Source organism: Schistocerca gregaria, chromosome 2 (genome assembly GCF_023897955.1).
Source record: "Schistocerca gregaria isolate iqSchGreg1 chromosome 2, iqSchGreg1.2, whole genome shotgun sequence".
Classification (NCBI taxonomy): Eukaryota; Metazoa; Arthropoda; class Insecta; order Orthoptera; family Acrididae; genus Schistocerca; species Schistocerca gregaria.
Window position 1 is genome coordinate 1,036,289,112 of NC_064921.1, and position 27,022 is coordinate 1,036,316,133.

At 35.5% G+C, this 27,022-nt stretch overlaps 1 protein-coding gene across 10 annotated transcripts in view; it reads left to right on the forward strand.

Annotated features, from left to right (window-relative positions):
- Window positions 1-26,806, forward strand: part of LOC126335556 (E3 ubiquitin-protein ligase RBBP6) — a 356,043-nt gene extending 329,237 nt beyond the window's left edge. For all 10 annotated transcript variants that reach the window (XM_049998961.1, XM_049998967.1, XM_049998969.1 and 7 more), the window contains one exon: window positions 21,771-26,806. In XM_049998961.1, the coding sequence (XP_049854918.1) occupies window positions 21,771-25,770 (4,000 nt within the window). In that variant the 3' untranslated portion in view covers window positions 25,771-26,806. The remainder of the gene's footprint in view (window positions 1-21,770) is intronic.
- The last annotated feature ends 216 nt before the right edge of the window (window positions 26,807-27,022 follow it).

Below are 27,022 nucleotides of genomic sequence, written 5' to 3' on the forward strand. Positions count from 1 at the left end.
ACAACCTTCTTTTATGATTCTTGAACCAAGTGTTACCTATGATTAAGTTGTGCTCTTTGCAAAATTCTACCAGGCGGCTTCCTCTTTCATTTCTTTGCCCCAGTCCATATTGACCTACTACGTTTCCTTCTCTCCCTTTTCCTACTACCGAATTCCAGTCACCCATGACCATTAAATTTTCGTCACCCTTCACTATCTGAATAATTTCTTTTATTTGATCATACATTTCTTCATTTTCTTCGTCATCTGCAGAGCTAGTTGGCATATAAACTTGTACTACTGTAGTAGGCGTGGGCTTCGTGTCTATCTTGGCCACAATATCGCGTTCACTATGCTGTTTGTAGTAGCTTACTTGCATTCCTATTTTCCTATTCATTATTAAACCTACTCCTGCATTACCCCTATTTGATTTTGTGTTTATAACCCTGTAGTCACCTGACCAGAAGTCTTGTTCCTCTTGCCACTGAACTTCACTAATTCCCACTATATCTAACTTTAACCTATCCATTTCCCTTTTTAAATTTTCTAACCTACCTGCCCGATTAAGGGATCTGACGTTCCACGCTCCGACCCGTAGAACACCAGTTTTCTTTCTCTCGAGTTACTAGGTAACTAATTTGATTACAATTCCAAACTTGCTGTGTCTGTCAGTTTTTCCTTCACAAGTTCTATGAAGCTTTACAGAGCTATAGAAGAAATGTCTCCAAGTGGTTGGACATACTAGATGGGCTTTCTTCTTCCAGGACTTTGTATTTTACAATCAATTTGTTTCATTGAAAGATTTTGGGTTTTTACACCCAGATGATGCACTATCTCTCAACTTATTAATCTCTGTAACTTCTGTAGCCAGACAATAATTTGTCAACATGGTCGCTAATTGCTATGAACATTCAAATGAATGGTTTAGGTGTACTAACAGCTGTCTTCAAATGTGTTAATAATCCACAAATAGTTTTGTCATAATTCTTAAATACAAGTTCCATACACACTGAAATAATGAAAAATGGTACAAAATGTTAGTAAAATATCATATTTTACTAAGAGTTGTGCCACATTTCTCATGGTGTGCATGTTTCCATTATTTATATACTAAGATATCCGTTAACATATTAAAACTGGAAATGAAAATGTTCATAGTTATCAGTGTTGATCTTGGCACTATTACAATTAAAAAGACAAAAAACATTAATCATTTACCAAAAGAGTAAAACAGAACATGTACGAGTCATTGTATTAAGTGTTTGATGTAGTCATTCATAAACACAGTATGCATATTCTGTGATCTATCACTTTCTTCCATTTACTTTGTATGGTGCCTCTTGACCTTATTTTGCTAGTTAAATGTTCCTTTTGTAAGAAACCTGTAAATATTATCAATCATAGTTACGAATTCATAACAGTAGTTGACATACATGTGCTTACTGTTTGTCCTCTATAGTTTTTGTGCTCATTTTCTGTAGTCATTTTTACTTTCTTACCATTTTCTTGTCATTGAAGTATTGTGAAGAATTGCTGCCCCACAGTATAGTCCAAATATGATGGCTATATTTACAGTCACCAAGGCACACCAATTTTGAGCAGTGAGTCTTTGTCTGTGGGAAATGTGCAGACAGTGCTGAAGTTTGAAAACTTAATTAGAATGAATTTTTATTTTAGCATCCAAGTATACTGCTTTGTCATTACCTATTTAGAGAACTATCTCATTATATGGAATGTATATATGTAGTTTGTCCAGTGAAACAGCAAAATCAGATCTAACAAAAAATGGAAAATCCAGGATGGAATGTAACAATATTATGAAAAGGAAAGTTGCTTCTCACCACATAGCAGACATACTGAGTTGCAGATAGACACAACAAAAAGACTGTCACAAATAAATAAAGCTTTTGGCCAGTAAGACCTTTGTCAAAAATAGAGACAATGGCCTTAATCGCCTAAAGCTGTACTTATTTGTAACAGTTTTTCGTTGTGTCTATCTGTGACTCAGTATCTGTGCTATATGGTGAGTGGCAACTTTCCTTTTCATAATATTGTTACAAAATAAGCAGCCATAGTGTACGGATCTCCGTGCCGGTGCGTTCACAGGAGCTCAGTCCGTCAGTTCACCTGATGATGGCGACATGTTTGATCGCCGAAATATTGTGCCCGTTGGACACTATAGACCGGCAGTACACCCGTGGATATTTTGATTATCAAATACGCTGGGAGAAACTCAAGAATCACAACAATATAAAAATTTGTTAAAATCTCAGATACAGAAGTGTAGTCAGTGCTCACCTTCAGGAGATGCAATTCTCAGGACATGTTATAGAAAGACTAGAAATGGAACAGATTTCGCATATATTTTGGAACAGTCACCTTTAAAGGCAAATATTCATAGCATGGATTCTGATATGAACAATACTGGGAGTTGCCCCCTCCTGAAGGTAAGTACCAGTCAAACTCACTGTTTCCTTATGGTTTTAACAATTCCCTGAATTGAATTTTTATACAATAAACATTAGTACAACTCATTTAAGACCATGAGTTATGCATTCTGACACACATCTGTTTAACTGCTTTTAAATAATTTGGAACGATGCTTTGCTGAATAAAATCTCTGCAGATGGTACTTCTAAATATCAGTCTTTTGGCCACTTTAAAGAAAAAAAAAAAAATAATATTGTAAACAAATGATAGAACAGTTAATAACTTCCATCACTGTCAAAACAGTAAACAGAAAAAAACTGTTTTTCTCTTAAACTTATATGTAAATTTTTATTTATTCATGTAGCAGATTTAAAAAAAATGTGAACGGAATTTCAAACATGATTTGTGTAGTTTCGCTATAACTAGTAAGCTACTGGAAATTTCACTCCTAGTTGAAAATCAGTTAACTTTGATGCAATCTCAGGGATATGTTTTTTTTCCCCATTTAGATATGTGGTGCCTATTTTCAGAAGATAGCAGAACAAATCAATGATTGTATTTCATTAGACATGATAGCATTATCTATTTTTTAAATTATTGTGCACTTTGTGTTTTAATGTAATTTTTCCTTGTGCAGATATATTAATGAAATCAGCAATATTATCAGTAAAAAAAGTTATTCTAAACCAGAGGGTGTTATCACTGAAGAAAATTGTTCTAAATATTTTTGCTGCTGTATATTTTTCTTTCATAATTTACAAAATCTCTTAAGTGTCATGTTTGTTTTTGTGAGAGATTAATTTCAAGTTACATTGATTAATGCCACATAAACCTTTATAATATTTTTTAAAATTTTCTTGGGTGATATGACGTAGAATACAATATGATCACCTAAAAACAAGATTCTGTTTCTGAGATAGAAATATCCATATCTTTCTTGAATTTTCAGTTAAAACTTTTATGAATGTAACTATTCTGTAATTCATCACACTTTGTATGTCACTGCAGATATCTCTTAAACTGATTTGAAATATGTTCGTAATTAACTGATTACATAAAGTACATTTAAGAAAAAAAGGGAATATTTGAGAGATTTCAGATGTAAGTTCTCTGTATTAAACCCCCTTATTTTACTGTGACTCGACTTGCTTAAAAGAAAGGGAAAAAAAACCTCATCTGGGAGAAACCATTTCAGAAAGACAACAAATGTTTAACGAAAACCACATAATATTGTAACAGTCTGTGCAGTCAGTTGGTTAGTGCTTAGTGTCTGATGGAAGAAAGGAAGTAACTATGTTAGCAAATTGATAACTCATAATTTGCTGAAGTAGAAAGCACAGTGATCCACACTAAAACAAATGTACAATAGTATTAAGGAAAGTAGTCTGTAGCAAATACTTAAATGTTTAATTTTTCCCAGGTACTTGGAGGTTGTCTGGAGAAAAATATTTGACTGTTCATATATAATGAGAAAACTGACAATTTATGTAAGTCTTTATTTCATAATTTGATTTGAAGTGCTGAGAAGCTCAGTAATAAGACAGAGTGGAGTGGTGCAGCAGTAAGAGTCTTGATTTATATTCACAATGACAAAGGTTGGTGGTCATAGATTGATTTCTGTGTTCTGCTAAGCAGATGTGTGAGTAATTAATTAGAAAAAATGACAACAGCTCCTTTTTTTTAACTTACTGACACATGTTCCATCTATTAATATCCAGTCCTAAACATTTGTGCTCAGCACTATTTTTTTCCTCTGATGTTGGAAAGCATTACACACACACACACACACACACACACACACACACACACACACACACTGAGACAGAGAGAGAGAGAGAGACAAACAAGATCAATGCAGGTTGGTTAAACAACTAGTGTTTGCCAATATTAACTGTATTACAACTGGAAACCAGTTTAAAAATACAGAATTGTGTTATAAACTGCTAAAATTAACTATTTTACTACTATTCTGTAATTTTAGGGAGTTGTGTTGTCAGCAGTAATCTGCATTAAAAAATGTTGTTCTGAACCATCATTAATGATTTCTTTACATTGCTGTACATTTTCGTTGCAAGTGACACAGAAATTTTATTGACAAGCTTAACAAAGTTTGCCAATTGGTAAATGCAACACCTCTGCTGCTGCTCTACTTGATTATTTCATGTATTTAGCATGTTAGTGTTATCATTGACAAGTATTTGATATATACATGTGTCTGCTAAATCAATAGATTATTTGTGTAAATAAAAGTAATAACTTCATGTGACTGACACACACACACACACACACACTCACACTCACACCAGTTTATTTGAAATTTTGTAGTGTCTAGTGAACCAATAATGTCTCTTCTTTTACCAAATATTATGTTCTGTGCATATCTCTTTTGGCTTATTATTTATTGAAGAGTGTGTAATTGTATTTCCTCTCTTTACACCATGAAATAAAAAAAATTGTATGCTGTATTTTGTGTTCATATTCATTTTTTAAAAGAAGTTACATTTCTTATAAAACATTACTTAAATGTTTGTATATTTGCACTTTATAGCAATGTCAAAATTTGTTTTATATGACTGAGCTATCTATTACGAATGCAGGTGCCAAAGCACAGTTACTGTTCATTTATTTATTTATTCTTTTGTGTACAGTGAAACTTGTGTTTGGATAATATAGATTCTTTTACATCATTGTATATCTTGTAAGCTGAAGCCATGGAAATAAACTAAAATTATTATTTAAATTTATTTGTATTATGGAAGTTCGTGTACAAAATTTATTGCTGTTTTCAGTTTTCTTGAGAGACTTGCTGTCTGGTTCTCTTACATATTTGATTCGGGTGGTTAGCATATAAAGCTCACCAGGTTAATCAGATATCAATATTTCTGCAGTCACATAGCGATTTCTATAGAGATTGGGATTCAACAACAAGAGTAATGTTGGCATTTTTTTAGTCTGAGTGAATCTTATGTTTACAATAGAATGGACATGGAAGACTGAAAGTGATACTTGCTGAACAGATTGCTGTTTTTAAGTACTCTTTCTCTAAGTCAAGAAGAATTTGTGGAAAGGAATGATATGGAAGTGAGCAGTTTTACACAAAAAACAGTGCCATATTTTTTGAACTGTGTATTTTATTTTTATATATGTGTACTGTTTCCTTGAACAATAAGGCTCTCCAGCAGATCTAAAGAGGATTGCCAGATGAAATGTTCCTATTGATGTGATTAATTTTTTATTACTTTTGTCTCTTTTATTACAATAATAATTTTACTCTTTTGTGCTATGACTATTTGATTTGAGGCTCATCAAACTGCCATAAACTTTTGAATTTGTTTTTATGTTGTTTGATTCAGAGAAATAATTTTTATTCTGGAACAGTATGGTTTTATTTTTAATTATGTATCTGCATTTCAGTCTGTTGTGTGGTTCTTTAAATTCGGATATAGTGAATTGTGTAAAGTATTTCAGACAAAATTGATAATGTATGGAAATAAATAGCAGATGAAGCATGACACATGTCATGTGATTTATTTTAACTGTTGACTGTAAGCTGATGTTTTGATAAGTTGAGAGTAAATTACAGTAGTGGTTTGGTTTCTAAATAGGTGCCTTGTATAAGTATGCTTGTTTTATTGAACAAAGTTTTGCAGGGTTGAGATGGTGCCCATGTGTTTGCTCTTTGACACTTAATAAATTATGATAAAAGCCTGTTATCTTACTAAAATGTATTATACTTTTTAGTACTAAATTAATTTACAGAGTAATGCTCTTCTATAACCTTTGTCTCATATCAGTGTAGAATTTAAAATACAATCTCTTGCCTTGGTTTTCATTTTGCTGTCGTTGTGATCATTGTTTCCTTATTTCATTGAATAAGCTTACAGGAAACTTTTTTCTGTGACTGATGCAGTACAGTCTCTTTCTGTTAGCCAAATAAAATTGTTGGTGTGAATAACATATCAAAATATTACATCATATAAATGATTTAGAAAACCAGCTGATCAAAATATTTTATTGCAAAACAAAAACCGTGATCAGAATGCCAGAAGCAGACTCAGTGTCAAATTTATACTCACGCATTTAGACATGAACGGAAGAGTGTAAAAATGCACAAAGTGTAAAAATGTAGACTCAGTGTCAGATTTATTCTCATGCTTTTAGACATGGGCAGAAGAGTGTAAAAAAGCACAAAGTTTCAAATACATTTAAAACTTTGATTTGTGTTTGAAACATAAAGCGTAGAAGTCAAATGAAAAGAAATTAAGACATAAGAAAATGATTCTTCTCCCACTACTACTACTACTACTACTACTACTACTACTACCACCACCACCTCTACCACCACCACCACCACCACCACCACCACCACCACCAAATGAAGGCTTTGTGTGTAAATGTAATTGTAAAATTAAAGACTTGAGGTAGATGACTGGTGAATCACTTGTGGTGAAGACAGATAAAGATCATTAAGTGCCCAGAAACATCACCAAACAGAATTATGAACAAATCTAAGCTATAAAAATAAAAGGGTATGTGGGAATATGAAGTTAAGGCAAGTGAAAATATTAAGTGGTCATGTAATAAGTATTCTAAAGCTAGAGTAGAACTTGTTGGACTGACACTGTAAAGAAAGTGCTCAAAACTTTTGTTGTTTAATTTTTTGATGTTTGCTATACTTAATTCATTCATCAAAATTAATTTCTTCATTTCATTTCAGTGGTTACAGCTATGCAAATGAAAGGCTTATTGCAGTGGTCAGAAAAACAGTGTGTGTATTGCAGTGTTACTCTACAGTATTGAACCTTATTCTGAACAGTAGGTGTTGCTAAGAATGGCACTTGTGGAGAGTATCATCTTGACAGGTCAAGTGGCTAGTGGTAGCTAGATAGTTATTTTGTTTCTAAAAGGCCCAAGAAATAGGTTTGTATTATTTTTCAGGCAAGTCCAAAAAATATATTGGTCTTGTTAGTGTTGTGATTTGTGAGGGAGAAAGGATAATTGGAGGTCATTCCTTCTGTGAAGGTTTTTAACTTTGGGCCGTACCAGTTACTAACGCAGAAATTTTATTATACCCAGATTGATATCAACAAAGCGATTTATTGAATCCAAGAATTCGGTAATGCTCAAAGATGTTTGTTGGGGAAGGGCTTAAGTAATCCCCAAACCATCCTTATATTTCTGTGTATCTACTTCACAAGCTGTAGCACAGTACATGGTGTATCACTATTAATATCTATCAATACTAACCCCTGTCTGAGAGTGATGGGAAAATGACTGTCTATATGTCCTGGCACACATTATAATTTCTTATCGTTTATGGTCCCAACATGTGATATGTTTGATGGGAGCAGCTTCTTTTCTTCTTTCTTAATGTCTGGGGATAACAATGACACATTTCATCCAAATATTTCCATTTAATATCCCTGCACATCTCCCTTACATTTTTGTGTGGTATATACTGACTGATCTACTCAAAGTATGTTTTCTTGTGTGTATTTGGTCAGGGCTCAAAGTTTTGTTGGTTTCATGTAGAATTGAGTGCACCAGTGCATTTTTTGTAGTTGAAGGATGGCTTGCACTTTCCCAGAAAGTTTCCAAATTCTCTTACCCAAATGCTGTACTTATGTCATGTACACACAGTTTTTTAAGGACTGTGAAAAGTTTCACAAATGTTTCACCAGTCTTGTAATCAGATACTATAACACCTTTTGTTGTGTTGTGAACACTTTGTTGCATTTCTGTACATTTAAAGAGAACTGCCATTCAATACAAGTGAAAATACTGTGTTACATTATTTTTTACTATCTCACCTTTTGTCCAGTAATAATACCTTCCTGTACACAAATGCATTGTAAACAAACCAATTGAGAGTGCTGCTGATCTTATCTGATGTTATTTTTGCTTATACTGAATATTTGTCATCCATTATAACATTCTTTGAGCAACTTCCATAATTATGAATATACTATTGTGATTTGTATCTTGAGTATTAGTCAACAGTGTGACACTGAGATGAATGTTTTTCAGTTATTTGATTTGTTTGCAGTTCTGGATTGCAACTACGAAGTCCCTGAATATTCTAATGATGAGACTAGTCAAAAGTTCAAAAATAAATAATTAATTTCAGATGAAGGGTTTTGTAGTGAGAGACTCAACATATTTTGAAGGTTGACGTTTTAATAATGGGGTAAGCAGAAGGAACTTAGATTCTGCAAGCAAGTTTTTTGTGTCAAAGTCAGACATTGCAACAAATGAAATTACAGCACTTGACAGAAAATGCGTTCAATGAATTAGATATACTCAGCTATTGCATCTGAATTGGCTTTTATAGATTAAGAGAAAGCCCACGATCTTTTTAAATTATAAATCCTCACTGAATGTTGTGATGATGGTGGAGTGTTTCATATGGGTGCAAAGCGGTGGGAGGACTAGTGAAAGTACAGGGCAATGTAAAGTATTTAAAGGAGTGCAGACAGAATGATTGCTTAAATGCCTCTGTGTGTGCTGTAATTAATCTTATCTTGTATTGATGGTCTTGAAGAGAATTGTATGTGGGGCTAGGTTCCTCACTTGATTGTGGTGCTTGGAACTTTGTATGTTGAATTTTGCAGGATACGTGGTGTTTATCTACAAGTATCTCCCTGTTTGGGTTTTTGTCATTTCTGTGATGCTTTCACACGAGGCAAACATGCCTGTCTTAATTAGTGATGCCTTTCTTTGCATATGTTTAGTAATGCAAGAGTTGCATAAGCAGTATCCTTTGTAGCATTTTCCCAGTTTTTTACAAGTAAACTGAAGTGTTCCATATTCATTTATTGTCCCTGTATGATCATTCCACTTATTATCCCCACAAATTGTAACACCCAGTTATTTGCATTGACTGGTTCCAATTGTGATTAAGTGGTACTGCAATCTTGTTTTGCATTTATGAACACGTTAAGTAAGTTCCCAGTCTTTAACAACTTTGAAGTCTTATCAAAGTCTGTTTAGATATTTGTACAGATTTTTCTACACTGCACTTAATTATAGACAGCTGCATCATCTGCAAAAATTCTGAGGTTAGTATTAATATTCTCTGCCAGGGCATTAATATTCAGTTTGAACAGCAACAGCCATACATTTCCCTTGTCTCTCCATAAGTTACTTCTACATCTATCTATGATAACATGCTGCATGCTGTGAGTAGTGCAGTTGTGGGTAATTGTTGTATCAGTAACAAATGTAGAAGACAAAATTCAACAGTGTTCACTTATGTTTTGCTGTATTAATAAAGGTGCTTTTTGAATAGAAATAATCAAGTGTAGCCTGCTGTTAATACCATATGATTACTCTATCGTGGTATCCTTGAATTAGATGATTCCTCAAAATTCCACTTCAGAGTCTCTTTTAGCACTACAGTCTTGTTAAAGAAGGCATATCCTTCGATTTTGACTTGTCACACCCTCTCCAGTGAAACCTGAAGTGATGATTAATAAAGAAAATGCAGCAGAACCTCTAATAATCATCACATTTGTAAGTTAGTAGGAAGTTTCAGATAACATCCAGAACTGAAAAATAATTTCTGAAGTTACTGCAGTGAGAGGTAAAAGTAAATAAAAAATGCATGATACTCAAGTAATGGATGAATTCTAGCATACATTTCTTTGTTACTATATCTTATCAGTGTTCATAAATATATGTACATGTAAACAGTCCACTAATGGAATCGAATCCACTGTCACTCCAAATTGGCATTAGCAACTTGTGGGCGCAGTAGTTGTGGCACTGTGTGGTTTACAATAGTCTGAACAATGAACAATGGCAGTTTGCGCAGCTTGAGATGTGGACAGGGACTACATTGTCGTTGATTCCAAGCAATTGTTGTAGTAAGTGTATACATGTGCTCTGCACTTTAAGAAAGTGTGTTTACTGCAACTTACGTCTCTCGTTTGCTTCTGCAGAATTTGTAGCTTACCATCACCTTTAGCCATGATAGCTCACAACAAATGCAATAAAAATGACTGACTATGATCACTTTAATGCTTGCATTGGCTACAACATCCACAACAGAGTGCTGAGAACACTACTGAATGTGCATTGGCTATTGGAATGCATGACGCAGATGTGCAGAAAAAGCCTAAACTTGACTGCCGGCGTTCATGACTTCAACTATGGTAACAACCAATGAAATAAAAATTGCAATTCCGCTACTAAGGCCTCCCCACCCCCTCAACCAATTCCACTCCCCTGCCCCCTTTGTCACTGTGAATGGATGAATGGTAAGCTAACAGTACATAAGATTGTGCAGTGTCATGCCAACAGTAGTATAAGTTCCTGCTAGGATGATATCCATGTGCTTGATGGCTGAAATGTGTTTACATCCTGATTGAATCATACAAGTTGAAAAAATTTGCTCTGAGTTCTTGATTGGTTAGCTGACTATTTAAATGCTTAACACAATTGCAGCATTCACCACAGTGGATTTCTGAGGAAAAACTGGACAAATGCCTTGTCGCAAAGCAATAAACTAGGTGGACACTCTATTAAGTGGGGGGGGGGGGGGGTGTTTCCTACCATTTAATCCAAGATAAAATTTGAAAATATTTCTTGTATCCACTTTAAAGAGTTGCAAGCCAGGCTGAAATGTCAGCTATTTTGATGAACTCTTGTTGGGTGGTCAGCCAAGTGGTGGCATTGTCTTGTTGCGACATTCGTCAATGGAATATGTTGAGAAAGCCGGCAATCACATTTGTCAACTATGCTACCAAAAGGATGGGTTACTACTGATCATAAAGAGACACCTTGAGCTGCAGGCATACACAAAGACAAGACTGTTGCACATTCAGCTGTCAGCCAAAGCCTTCTTCAGAAAAGAAAATATGTACACATTCAAATGTGCAGGCATACCTTGTGCACACACGACTGCTATCTCCTGTGAGAATTCAACTGTGTTGATTGCGTCAAGTGTAAGCAACAATCCAGAGTGGGACAGAGAAGGGGAAGTGATAGGAGTCAGTGCTGCTTGACGGAGTGTTCAGTGTCTAGGTGCGGAAGAAGGGTCCAAGTCGCAGTGCTGGGAGGTGGGGTGGGGGTGGGAGGGGGGGGGCAGCAGTAAAGGAGAGGAACAGAGAAGTGAACAGATTGTTGGCTATGTTGATAGAGACCGAGCACAGTTATGGTGAGGGGATCTGAATTAGGAGAGGGTGATAGAACATAGGAGGTGGAAACTGTTGGGTGGAGGCTGTGAGGAGAGTAAGTTACCATAGGTTGAGGCTGGGGTGATTTTGGGAGTGAAGAATAGTTTGTAAGGATATCTCCCAACTGTGTTGTTCAGAAATGCTGGTGGTAGAGAGTAGGATCCAGATGACCTAGGTTGTGATGCAGCCATTGAAATCTACCAAGTTATGTTCAGTTGCATGTTATGACACTGGACTGTCGACTTTGCTTTTGGCCACAGTTTAGCTGTGGTCCATTCATCCAAGTGGACATCTGGTTAGTAGTCATATCAATATAAAGATGCTGTGCAGTGATTGCAGCAGAGCTGGTATATGACATGGCTGCTTTCACTGATGGCCCGGTATCTGATGGGGTAGGATAAGCCTGTGATAGGACTGGAATATTAAGTGCTGGGTGGGTGCATTGGCTAGGTCTTGCACCTGGGTCTTTCACAGGGATACTTCGGATTGAGAGTGGCATAGTTTAGACTAGAATGTTGTGGAGGTTGATTGGGCGAGGGAACACTACTTTAGAAGGGGTGGGAAGTTGGTGGAAGGATTGGGGATGTGTGGGGATATGATGCAGGAAATCTGTTTGCAGACTAGGTCTGGAGGATCATGCCCGGGAGTTATCTTTTTTGTATGGAAGGGATGGCAGCTGCCAAAATGTAGGTACTGTTGGTGGGTTTAATGCAAACAGGTGCGGATGGAGCCATCAGAGAGGAGGAGGTTACGTCCAGGAAAGTGGCACGTTGAAGATAGCATAGAGATAGTCCTCTTGCTCTTGAAATGTATCTATTTTCCAGGAAATGAGTTGGGTCTCATTGTATCGTAGTCTTTTTCTTATATGAATTAAGAAATGACTTTTGCTTAACATTGTATTGCAGTAAGATACATTATCAAAAGGTAAAACCAGATAGATTGGAGCTTGTGTAGAGACTTATCAGCAGTCATTCTTCCCATATACTGCCTGTGGAACTATCAGAAGTGAGGGAATTGATAATGGAACATGATGTGCATTTTGCCACATATTCAGGTGTAAATGTAGAGTTAGCCTACTCAATTTTATTTTCTCAGTTTTTATTTTTATTGTTTTTAAAGATATGTGATCCACATTCGAAAATAGAGTTTCCATAGCAGCAGTGTTGCTGGTGGTAATGTTGTACAATCGCCATTATGATGGTCCCATAATCAGCTCTTTCATTTTGGCTTTGCATCTTGGAGGCCTCATTTTAGTGAGAATACAGTGTTCACAACAAAATTTTTCTAGCAAGATAACTGACTGTGTGCACAAATTTTTAAAAATGTGTGTGTGTGTGTGTGTGTGTGTGTGTGTGTGCGTGTGTGTGCACGCGTGCGCCTATTTCTGGTAACACTAGAAGAAAAATCAATCATTTTGCAGTTCCTGATCTTCTTCGTATCCTGAAAGTTTTGTTGTTATAATACATTACTTATTTTGAAGCAAAATAGCATGTAATATCATTTCGTTTTCCCTTGCTCTGTATATGTTATTTTGTTATGTAGTGTTCAGCTATTTTCATACAAGTGCTCCAGGAGACCAAGCTGTTGTATAATATGTGAACAAGTCAAATGTGGGATTCAGAGCATTGATTCTAGAAAAATGATAATTTCTTACATTTCATTTTCCATCCACAAAATCTGATGTCACATATTGTGAATGTGGATAGAATGGACTGACTCAGTATCTGTCAGTGAAACAATGACTGTGGTACCTGTGTGTGTATTGCTTACTTTGTGTACTAGAGGTATGACTTATTGGTGACCAATTACCATGTATTAAATTAATGCTATATATAATATAATCAGTGGGAGTTAAATAACTGTAACTCTGATTGTACCAATTCTGTCACATAAATAGTGTAGTCTTGCCTCACAGAAGGCAAGTTACCCTCGCCCCCTCCACCCACGTAGTTGCGTATTGTTATTTCTATGACCTAAGTACTGCATTTATGGTCCTTCAGAGGTCACACTCTTCACATGGCAAAAATTATGATCTTTTGAAGTTATTATGTTCATTATTCGAAAGCATTAATCAAAGTGCATTGCAGTCTCAGCTGAAGACAAATTGTAAATAATATTTTAGGGAGCAATGTCGTCAGATAAATTAATATCCGTCAGCCACACTGGAAATTTATAGAAATGCTCTGAGATTTATGTATATTATTATTGCCTCTTTGAAAAATCTGTCACACACACACACACACACACACACACACACACACACACACGCACGCACGCACGCAAAATACAATGCTGTTTTGTCTTCACGTGTCTCGCTTATTTGTAATGTCTTTATTTGCTGACACTCATAGGCAGGATGGACATATAAGTAGAAGGAATTGCATGGTTTATTGAAATTGTTTGTTATCTTTTATTTTTTTCTACCACTGCATGTCCTGCCATCTCAGAAGACCCCAATTGCTGAGTGGAGTACTATTCAGTTCAAGTCATCATTTGCACCTCTCTCTCTCTCTCTCTCTCTCTCTCTCTCTCTCTCTCTCTCTCTCTCTCTCTCTCTCTGTGTGTGTGTGTGTGTGTGTGTGTGTGTGTGTGTGTGTGTGTATGTGTGTGTGTGTGTGTGTGTGTGTGTGTGTGTGTGCAGGGGTGTTGGGGGGGGGGGGGGGGGTCGCATTCACATGAGAGAGAAAATAAATTACAGGAAAGCATTTTGACACATATCTGGATAATGCCAATACCTGCATGAAACAACGTAATATTAGGATTTAAGTGCATGAAGGTAACCTGATGCATTACAAGTGTCCTTCAGCTCTCTGTGAAACATATTTACCAGCAAATGTGTTACTGTAATTTTGAAATTTTCTATAGTTACAGACCTCATTCTAGGTGAGCTACATACTACTGTATTCAGCAGAATTCTGCCAATTGGATATACAGTAAGATAGTTACCATCTTTCATGAGATGTTTTCATTCAGATAATTGTAACATTTTGCACATGTGAAGTGAGAGATGTTAGTATTCAAAGCATTTTACTGTGATATTATTACCACAAAGCTTTTGGTTATGTAGTTATCACTTTGCGTTTCATGAGGACCCATTGCTAAGGTTATTTACTAGATCACAAACAACTGTTATTCATGTTCCAGTGGCGGCCAAAAATTTTCTTTGTTAAAATTTGACCAACAGGGAGAGGAGGGGTCTCTATACATAGTATTGGGTAGCCAAATTCTGCATCAACAATTTAGAGTTGAAGATGTGAGAGATAATTGGTGCTGGTCTCAATTACAGATGTACATGGTGAACTTGATAGCTCACATTAATCTTTTCAGTAGTTCTAACAAGTATTGTAGTACAGTGTTTCAGCCTCTTGATGTCTTTCACTCGATACTCATCCCTAATTAGAACACTACACAGCACAAGAAACCATGTAATCATCCACATGATACTGTTATACTTCTGATGTATCATTTACATATCAGTGGAAGGCAGTGACAAACCACCTTCCTTCAGATCTGGCCTGTTCCAGCACTGACCTCGGGATATGTCAGTAGTGAAAGTCTTCTTTCAGATGAATGAAAGTAAGTGATCATTGCAGGATTTTTGTGATCTTCTTCTGTTGCAGTGATTGAATTGGATGCATATGATTCTTTTCCAGTTCAGTAATTGTCTCAAACCGGGTTCTCATCAGCAGACATAACCCTTTCAGTTGTTCTGCAATCTTGGTGTGAAATGTTATTCTCTCCTTCTGCTGAGTTTGCTAATCACTGGTCTGTGTATAACTTTCACTCCTCTGAAAGCAACTGTGGTTCTTGATGACATGTACTGATATTATTTTGAAGTCAATGACAGTTATCTCTGTCAACTACCAGATTTTTTATGATATTTTCTGAGGTTAAAATCTTATTTTTAAGCTGTTGAAGATAACTTTAATCTATCTTGTACAAATCCTTTTGTGTCTATATAACTACTGCTCTCTACATCCATATGAACCTGTTTACTATATTTGAGCTTTGATATTTCAATAACAGATTTACATGCTTCAGGATATGTCCTATAAGTGTATCCTTATCATTACCATTTAGTTATCTTGCTGCTGCAATTTTCTAGTAGCATTGATGTTTGGGGACTCTGACAATGCCATTTTGTCTCCACCCTGTTTTGGGAGCCCAACAGAAACACTTGTGATTGTCCTCTTATTAATGTCAAATTCTTCAAATTGTGTAATGCTGACACTTCCAGAATTATGTGTTATACTTAGACTGAATTTGCTAAGACTATTTTGTTATCTTTAAGGATTTCAGATATTTTTTCACATTTCCTTTTGGAGGTCAGAATTAGTTATTGGCTCTGTTGTTCAATGAAAAAGTGCGAAGTTGCAATTCCAAAGGTCAATCTTAGGTTTTGTGTCTGTCACTTATCATTGTTTTCACCTCTGGCAATGTTTGTTGATGTGAAAAATGTCAAGTTAGTCTATAAATCGACATTAAATTGTAGGTTCCACTATACCCGGCTTGGTAGGTCATATCAAAGGTTGGAGGAAGGCAAAAGCAAACCACATCCAACAGGACAATGTCTATTAAAGCCCTGTGGTGTTCAAAACAGTCTTTGGATTGATGACATCGCAGTAAAAAACACTGTATGTTTTTTGCAGCCATAAGGTTCATATTTCATTGATTGTGATTTTTCTTACTAACAATCATCCAAAGTTTGGACATTTTAGCTACTTAGTAGAAAGTAAACAAAAAAACTAAAATACACCAATGATTATTACAACACAGGTAGTATTTGTTGTTGCTTAATTGCAACAAAACACGGGCACACATTTTCTAAAACGGAACTTTTACAAAAGCGAAATTTTGATGTCACGTTGATGTCAAATGTATTAAATCCTTAGGACTGAAGAAAGGTGAAGAGCATTTTTGGAAGGATAATATCCAGAATATTGTGCAGAAAGTGAGTATTCCTGTTTTTAGTAAACACAAAATAATCACTGTCTACTGTATTTAAGTCTGTCATAATGTATCATATTTTGGGTCATTTCTGTGTTCTCAAAAAATATTCTTAGCCCAGCAAAGGATGGTCAGAATGACCAATGATGTGAGTTGGTGAAATTTATGGAGGCCAATATTTGAATCTCAGGCTCTCTGTCATTGTTCCACTCATATTTCCTCATGGGATTTGTAATTAATAAAATGAACTGCAGCATTTCTTTAGAAACCCATAATTTGCACTTGGATAACAATTCATTAACAACTGTACAACAGATTTGTGCTATTCCATATTCAGTAGGAATCCAGCATATGTGAGAAATGTGAATAGCAAACCTATAATTTTCAAATCTAGGTGAAAGGTTTTCTTGTGGCACATTCCTTCTCTTCTGCGCAAATGTTCCTCATATTAGCATAGAGCCTTTCACTGTAACGTTTTACTTTTCTGGATAAAATATCGTAGCTTTCTTGTATTTGTGTTTCTTAATTTTTTTATGGTTTCTTTATCAGTAAGTGGTGACTAATTGCATGACTGAGTATGTTTGACTCATATGGTCCCGTGGTACTGAGAAAATGATAACACGAACAACATAGAGGCAGTATCATTCTTATAAAATGCTGCTTTGATTGTGAACAATTCCATGGATAATTATACTCTCTGGTATTGTCTCCTATTCTGCTTATGCTTATTATAATTACATACAGTATAAGTTATTTTCTTTGGTTCACAAAATGCTACAGATATGAGCTTGATTTATTGCCAAATTAAACAGAACATTTGTTAGGCATCAAATATAATTTGTTTAAAAGATGGCAATTCTAGTTTGAAAGTAATAAATAAGAATTATAATCAAGCAGTTACTCACCTGCACATAAATGATGAGATACCCTGGGCACACACAAAGTACCAAAATTTTACACTAGTTTTCAAACATTCACTCTTCTTCTATTTGTAGTAAACTTGTTCTTAGCCATATAATTATATCTCCAGCCACCTAGTGAGTATTTAAAGCTGTATCATCTTCACTTGAGTGGCTGTCCATCATCAATTATCCTTTAATAATTAAAAAAAATCTATTTCCGATAAACTGAATAAATTATAGGTGTGCTTCAGAGTCACAGATTTTGAAGAAAACAGTTTCTCTCAGTGATGTACTCTTATGGATAGCCTGTCCATATTCCAACTGTGAGATTAAAAGTCATTTTGTTTGTGGTATAGAATGCTCACAATCATACAGGATAAACCCAGGATTGCAAAGTATACTTGTTCTGAAATTGACTGCTGTTTAGCACAATACAACAATTGGTTTAATATATTTATTAGAGAAATACATGTTGCAGATGTGTGATTGTATGGATCGAAGAATTTGTGGTTTTTATCATAAAAGTGTCATTTTTTTTCTCTTTTTGTGATTTTTAGGTGAATAATAGTATATGACTGCAATGACTTCATTTCTGTAGTGTTGCATTTTGGTGTGCACTTCCAATAAATATTTTTAATATATTTTCAAAGACTGTTTGATAATTTCTTTCTCAGCATGCACGCTATTTAAATTGTTAATGATTCATACATTAGGCTGTCATAAGTATTACACAGGAATGTAGCTTGATAAAATGTTATGAAGTTTCAGTTGTTTTTGACAACAACCATCTTCCATATAACTAAATCACTGAAGACAGGTAATCAGTGTGGACACTTTGTAACTCAGCAGAAGGGGTCAAGACAGGAGCATTAATTTCTTACTACTGTGTTGCAATAAATAGCACATTAGGGTATTTTCTCCAGATATATGAGCTTAAACTGCTGTTCTGAATCACTCAGAAAATTGAAGAAAAGTTAAGCACCATTAAATACAACTTTGGTAGCAGGGTGCCAGATGTGCTTGGCATTCATTGCAAATGTGGCAAAAATTTATGTAGGACAGACAGTCTGTCCACTAGCCAAATGATTTGCTAAAACAATTGTCATATGAAACAAAAACAGCTAGAAAAGTTGGTTGTATCAGAACTTGGTGTAGATGCAGGATGATATCAGAATATTATCAGAGGTAACGAGATTCTTGGTCCAGGTCACATATTAGGATTCTGCTATAAAAGAAATAGACAAGATTCGATTCCAATAGAATAATTTCAACAAAGGACAGAGATACACACTAAGTAGGCCATGGGGATGAGCTTTCGAAACTGATAGGAAACATAGGAAAACTTTGACAGTTACAGTTCAAGTGGAGCAGCTCTTCATGCCTGTTTATATCATGACACCCATGGTGTAACAGCTTGTGGTGGCCTGCTTAACTCACCTTTCTGCATGTGCATCAGTTTGCCCCATCTCTAGAATGTTCTGGATACAGTTGACTCGTGTATAAAGCAGACCACTTGCCTGTCATAGCAATCAGAAGTTTTAACTTTAGAGGACAATGGTGGTGACAGCTGTTGAAAAATCAATAATTTTACCCCAGTTGGCATGACTTGAAAACTGAGAACATTTTATCCATACACTAGGTTACTCATTTTTCAGTTTGGAACTTACTCTGATGTTCCACTTTGTTTGATTCATTTTGAAATATACAGTAGAAAGGGGTTTGTATTTCATTTTAAAGAGTGAGCCTATCACTACCTTGTGTGTCTGAGTTGTACTTCTAGTGTGGGAACAGCTCTTGAGGTACAGCAAGTATACCACATATTTGAATAAAATGAGATTATGGATATGTTACAAGCCTCTCATTAAAGCACATTATGTAGTGTTGTCACAATCTTACACACTATGGTGACACATTGTTTTATCATTTAGTTGTGTATTGTTTATCTTTATCTGCTGTCTGTTCAGTTTGCTTTAAGTTATTCAGAGTCTGTAGCTTAATCCTGTAACCTAACAAAACAATAAATCACATATTCAACCGATGTGTAGCAATAGGTTTTTCCTTCAAATTTTAGAAATTTAGTGAGTTAAAATGATTTAATATTTCTCCACTTTGTACCATAAGTGATTTCTGAGAAAGTAAAAGGACTTTCTGTCATGTATTAATTCACAATATTGCAAAAACACATATTTTTGATTCTGCCATGTACTTAATTTCTAAAAGTGAAATTTTATTGAATGTAGGTACCAAGAATTTTCTTATAATATGGATAATATTGTACAAGACATCATGAATTTCTACATTTTGTCTACAAAGCTTGCACCAAGTGTATTTCACAATGTATTTTTCTTAGTAATGTAGTGTGTTTTATTTCTGCTGTCTGATGATGCAAAGAAAGCATTTGTTGAGGAATTACATATCATGACACTGACTGCACATATGCTCAGAAATTCACATCAGTGTGAAAATACTATTTGTAATATGGTACCATAATTCTTATATTCTGTGACATCAGCAGAGAAATATGGCTTGAGTAAACCATACCACTATAATGCATTTATCCAAGAGGATGATTAAAGTATCCTGTTTTTCCCGCACTTCTGTAATTGATTTTACGTAAAATTATAAGAACAGGGTTTAGCAATTGAAAATTTTTCATATATGGTTATTACAATCATCTGAAGCTTTCTATTAAGAAAATTTAAGCCTCTGAAGAATCACAACCAACTTATTTAAAAGAATAATACTGTATTAATATTGTTTGTCATAATATATAAGATTTTAAAATTGTGTTTGATCATAAGCAAGCAAATGTCATATAACTGAAGAAAATAACAGTTTCAGTCTGTAGTGCTCTTTATGTTTATAAATTATGTATAACTGTAGCACATGTTGCTATTGATTTGTGTACTAGTGATATTGCGATGGAATGAAAATCATCTGTATCTTCAAAGTTTTTCAAATGCAACAAAATTACCTTTTCTGAATGATTTTGCAACACCAATGGAAAACAGAAGGTTATTGTTTGTATATTTCTGGAGAGAATGCCATTGAACGAATTTAACAGTAATTTAATTGTTAGAGATGATGTTTGTTACATGTTAGTTTCCACTTAGATGCTGTCTCCAAAAAGAATTACAGAGTATGAAGAACTTTGCTTTGAATTGTGCAATAGTCCAGCTTTCATTGTTCCTCCAAATTAGCTGTATATAATAATGTTAATAGTTTGGACTCTTTTTCTGACATAGTAGATATACTAAATATTTGAGCTCTCAAACATCTCCCTTGTTCTGACTTTTTCCACTCTACAGTTTATTTGATCCTCCTCTACTCTTTTGCTTTTATGTTTGTGCATATGGCTCAGATTGATATGTTGTGCAAAAGATTTAAAGTAAATATATTAAAGCTAGAAGTCACATTCAAAACAACTGCTGTTGGTGTGAACTGTATTTCAATTTCATTGTTCATCTCCTCTGCTATTATTGTGCTCTAATTCATTATTATACAATTACTCTAACATGGATGGATGTAAATTTCATTTGAGCCTCTTGTTTGTTAAATGAATTTCAATTTGTAGAGATGGTATTCTGATTATTAAAGTCATCATTTGGACACAATGTGTGTTTCTGTGTATATATGTAACTGTTTCATAAAATTTCATACTCCCTCCTTTGACTTTCAGTTAAGTATAGTACAAAATAAGGTATACAACAAAACTAAAACTCCCAAAATCACCATTTTCTGCCTCACTTTCATTTGTTTAAACTATTTATTACAGTAATTATATAATGCTCCTTATCATTTCCTATTAATGCACCCTTTCATCCCTTTCATCTGTTTATAAATTCAGATGTCTATCCATTTTGCTAAAATGCACTATATGTAATAAGGACAGAACTATTTACATGTGCTGCCTTACCTTTCACAAAAACTTGACTAATTAATTTTCCCATAATTTTTTAGTGTTGTTGGTAAGTATACAATGCTACTTTGTGGCTCTAAGGGTAAGTGTCAGACAACAAATCCATAAGCTTTATGGCTAGGTTCTGGTCAGTCCCAGGATTCAGGATTTTTTTCTGATACTTGTAACACTGTCACACTTAACAGTGCTTTATTTGCAAGAAAGATCTCAAGTTGCAATGTACTACCAGTGTCAACACTAATCTAAAAAAATAGCGAATATATATATAAATTTGGAAATAAAATTTTTGTTTTTCATTGTTGTTAGAAATTGGCAAGAAATAGTTTTTGTGAATGGTAGGCCACATTCTTTCACATTTAAGATGAACTTTTTATATATTTGTGTTTCTTATATACTCTGTACTCTTCTGCTGTACAGGTTTGGCAGTGATAACAGATTTCCTGAACCTGCCTCTACCCGAGAAGTTCACCATCGCATTGAACCATTACATACTGTGCCAGCAAACATAACACGATTCAGTGCGCAAGCAAATTACCGCCGCTATGATCGCTATCCAGATGTGGCTCCCCCAGGCACTGAGACAGAATTGCCAACATTGGTCTCATTTGACAAGCCCCAGCAGAGGTATGACCGTGGCTATGAAAGACAGCCTGGTTATGATAACCGGCAACCACCTGAAGAATTCTTAACACCACCTGGTGTGGACCATCGTCAGCCAGAACCTATGAACTACATTGGTTCTACACGAGATAGAGACACTACGGGTAATAGGGAAAGAGAGGTTATTCCTCCAGGTGTGCGTGAGCGAGATGTTTTACCTGTGACACGTGATATAAATAATACAGTCACACGTGAGAGAGAAATACCGGGAACAAATATAAGAAACAGGGACCGTGATTTTGCTGTAAGAGATAGAGACTGGGATGTACGAAAAAGGGATAATGAAGTTCCAGTTGTCAGGGATAGCATACGTACAGTTCGTGAGCAGGATGTCAATGATAGAACTCGGGACAAGGACAGAGACAATAACGATAGGGAGAGAGTCCATGACAGGGATTATTACGAAGCAGATCATCATCGTTTCTACGAGTATAAATCCTTTGCATACAATTCACCTGACACCAAGAAGCGAAGGCAGTCATCTTCACCTCTTAGGCACGGGGGTAGTAGGGAAAGGTATTCAAGTGGTGAAAGACATCACAAACATGGTAGGAATGGTAGCCATGGTAACAGACGAAGAAATATGCAGCGTGATGGAGGAAAGGAAAATCACCATTCATCACAACAACCTCTTTCAGCTTTAGATGTTACACGTGAGAGGGAAAAAGATCGTGAGAAGGATCAACGGGAAAGAGTTCTTGTGGAAGTTAGGAAGGAACCGTCAGTGGAACAAGACAGAGTGGAAAAAGAGAGAGTGGAAAAAGAGAGAATTGAAAGAGAGAGAGTGGAAAAAGATAGGGCGGAAAAAGATAGAGCTGAAAAAAATAGAATTGAAAAAGATAGAATTAGAAAAGATGATAAAACTAAAAGAGAAGAAGACAAAGACAAGGAGAAGAAAAGTAAGGAGAAGAAAAAGAAAAAGAAAGAGAAAGACGGTGATGGTGATAGGAAGAAGAAAAAGAAACAGAAGGAGAAACGAGATATTCGGAAGGAAGGAATTGAAGGTGGAAAGGGACAACAAAAGGTAAAATATGTAACTGAAAGACCAATCAAAGTTGTTCACAAACCGGAACATGAAATTCAAGAAAATTCAGAACTATCGGAATCCCACACTCCCGAAAAACCATGTCCTGTATTGCTTTCGAAACCACAACCAGTAGAAGAAAAATTAAAACCTCTTCCCATTAGTACTGTGATCACAGATAAGGCAAAAGGAGTATTGCTTAGGTCCTTTGATGCACCTGCATCATCCACCATTATTGATGGACTATATGCTGATATTGATGATGCTAGAATTGATGATACTGTTGTGGCTAGATATGGCAAAGTCATTCCAAATGTAAAAGTACTTTCAGAAGCAGTAGAAACTAGCACTGAAGTTGCAGAGGCATGTGAAGTCACAGAAAATGAAGCAAATGAGGTACAAACTGGAGAGAATGTGAAAGATGATGACAGTGATGCAATAAAGAAAGAAGAAACGGAATCTGACTCTAAAGTAATGTCATCCTTAGATACAGATCAAACAGCTGAGACAAGACCTAATGTAATGCTGGCTCCACTGCCAGAACCTTCGAAATGGGAGCTTGATGAGGAAATTCCCAGTCAAACATATGAAGATAAAAGTGGTGATGAAAGAATTAGCAATTCTGCATCTTCTGAAAAATCAGGAAAAATAGTTACATCTGAAGTTCTAAAACGTGCTGAGAATGCAATTTTTCAGAAAGCAATTAATGCTATTCGTCCCATTGAACCAATGAAGAAATTACCTGCTGAAAGAAAGGTTTATGCTGCCACAGATAAAGATAAAAGAATTTCAGGAGACACAGCTATCTCAGAATTAATTGATGATAAGAGAAAGTTAATTGAAAAAGATGCACGTGAAGCAAGAAAAACAGCCAATTCTATACAGATTACAATACCCATTGCAGGTCATACAGAACGGTCTGTGGAAGTCTCTCCTGTGCAGTCAGTAGCAAATATTAGTAAGAATAAAACTAAGTTAGACAGATCTAAATTTGCTTCTACAAGTTCATGGGGTGAGGGAAATGAAAACACTTCACCACAAAGGATATCTGCAAAAGAGCGCCTGGGAGCAAGAGTTGATTCAGAAATTACCAAAAGCAAGGAAGATGGACGAGATAAAGAAAGGCACGATGTTCTTCAACAGGGCAGCTACAGTGATAAAGATGACAGACGACGGAAACTCTTAAGAAACAGGAGTAGGAGTGACAGCAGGGAAAAAGAAAGAATATCAAAACATACCAGTAGAAAGGGGCTCAAGAGTGCCGTAGAGCGAAGACGCACTATTTCCAGATCACGATCTAGGACACCTCATATGAAACTGCAACCTGTTGATCGTGGGCGAGAACTCAAGGATATGTCTCGTTACCCAGATATTTTAGACAGGAGATACGAGGTTCCTGTGGACCTACGAGATCGTAAACATTCTGATACAATTGATTTACGGAGAAAATATGGTGATGTAGACTCCAGAAGCAGAAGGGAGAGAGAAACACGGGAACTACGATATGTGGACAATGATAGGGAAAGACGATATGTGGAGTCTACAAAAAGAACAGATACTCGAGAACAGCGAGACAGACGAAATGTGACACCTGAAAAAAGGAGAGAGCGAAGTTTGAGCAGGGAAAAAAGAAGTGAAAAATTCAAGCAGAGGGAGGAAAGGGAGAAAGAAAAATCTGTGGAAGGTGGTAAAGCAAAACACAAGACAAAGAGGAAGGGTAAGACACGAAGATCTGGAAGTGAAAGTAGGAATAGAAAGAAGTCTGTGTTTGATAGGGAGTTAAAAAGAAGCAAAAAGAGAGAGAAAAAACATAAAAAAGAGAAAGTAAAGAAACACAAACAGAAAGTAGAGAAAGAGGAGAAGAAGGATGAAGATGAAAGTATTGTGGATAAAGAACCTCTGAGAGAAACAGATCCACTGGCATCAAAAGATTTCAAAGCTAATCCATCTAATGAAAGTGAAATGCAACAAGAAGAAGAAAATTTGAAAACAACCAGTAACACAAACAATTCCAAAACTGACACAGTTAGTGAGGTCACAAAAGATAAAGCACGTAAAGGTCTCAGGAGAAACCCAAGACTTGCCAGTGACCGCAAAAAATCAACTTTGGATGAAGCCAATTTTGAGCCTGACTATGATGCCTCTTCATCTGCTGAAAGTGATGCGGATGAAACAGTTGAAATGGAAAAACGAGGTGAAACAGATAGAAAGTCAGCTTCATCAACAACGAAAGCAGAATCACCACCAAAGAAACGAGAGAGATCTGGTAGTATTGAAGATCAGTCTACTGGTTCTGAGAAGAAAAGACAGAAGGCAGAAAAGGATTTTACTGATGAAACAAAGAAGAATGTTAAACCAACTAGCTCAAAATCTAATAAGAAAAGAGGACGTTCAGTCAGCAGTTCCAGAGATGAGACCTCAGATGAAGATAGTTCTGATGAGAGTTCCAGTTCTGTTACTTCTAGTAGCTCTGAGGAAGAATCATCAGACGATTCCTCATTTAAACGACAAAGAAAAAAGAAATCACACCGTAGACGTCATAGGCGCTCAAAGAAATCATCACGCCACGCAGAAACGAGTAGTGAAAGTGAGTCAGAATCTGAGTCCGATGATGGTTCTAGTAGTGAGTCAGATGGTGGTAGGAGCAGAAAGACTCAAGGAAGAAGTAAAAGAAGACATCATCGCAACAAAGCTAAAACTTCAAAAAAGAAGAGGAAATCAAAACATCGATAGAGAACAACTTCTTGAAGTGTGTAGATAGTGTAAGTATGTGATATTGTCATAAGATAAATGTGCACTTTAAGACAGTATGTTTATGTAGACTAAAGTCTTAAGTATGCATGGGGTGCAAGAAGTGAAATGTGTTTGTTAATCCACTGTAGTAAAATTATTGGAATTTGCTCAGTATGTGAGCAATTTAGTGATACAGAATGTGTCTCCAGCTGTTAGAAACAGTGATACATTCGTGGCTGGTATTCATTTCCTACAATGAGGTACATTGTACATATGAAGAAAAGAGACAGAAAATATATTTCCTTTGCTTATATTAAATATGTGTTATCATTTTGTATAGCACCATAATTATAAATAATTAATGTATATGATGTGCTCAGAAATTCTGGGGATACGTTAGAGGCAAATAGAGATCGTTATTTTGTTTAAACCACTGCTTTCTATGGAACTGATAAGATTTGTATATAACTTACTTAAAGTACAAGATTTAAAGTAAGAAGTGGAACTTTAATGATTTTGAACAATTCTAGCTTAGTGTGCCTCGCTCATTTGTATTTATCTGTCAGTCTCATACTTTTTTTTAACATACAGTTGTATTTTTTTCTTAATCTTTTTACTGCCACGATGATTTTAAGAGTCATGCCTGTCCATTCACATATACCAATGATAATATATAACTGCATCTCAGATTTTCATCAAGTTACATTATTTGTAGTAGTTTTCAGACTACACCTCCAGTTTTTCATTGTGTCCGTAGCGGCTGTGCAAAGCCAATACTCTGACACTTCACAAATGCTGAATGACTGTAGTTATTTTTATACACATATATATATGCATTTTCCCATTTGCTTTAATGTTTTCATGTAGCTCAGGTCTTGCAAATACTGAAAAAATATGTATGGTTTTGTATTTTTGTATGTAAAATGAGAAGACTGAACACAGAAAGTGGTTAGGTACACAAAAGGACATAAAATCAACACAGGATATGTACATTGCCAAAATTTATGTTCTTCAATAAACTGTAAATTTATCAGTATATATAAATATTGTTTTTTCGATTTTATCATTCACTTGTATGTTTAAATATTTACACTGAAATAATATTTTGGCTGTGTTAAAGAAGAATGTAAAATTATTTGCTTATTTCCCACTGTGTGATCTTCCATAAATGAGTGCAGATTGTGCAAACATGTATTCAGTTTTTTAACTGGAAGAAAATATTTTTTTCTATACATTGGATAGAATGGAGCAC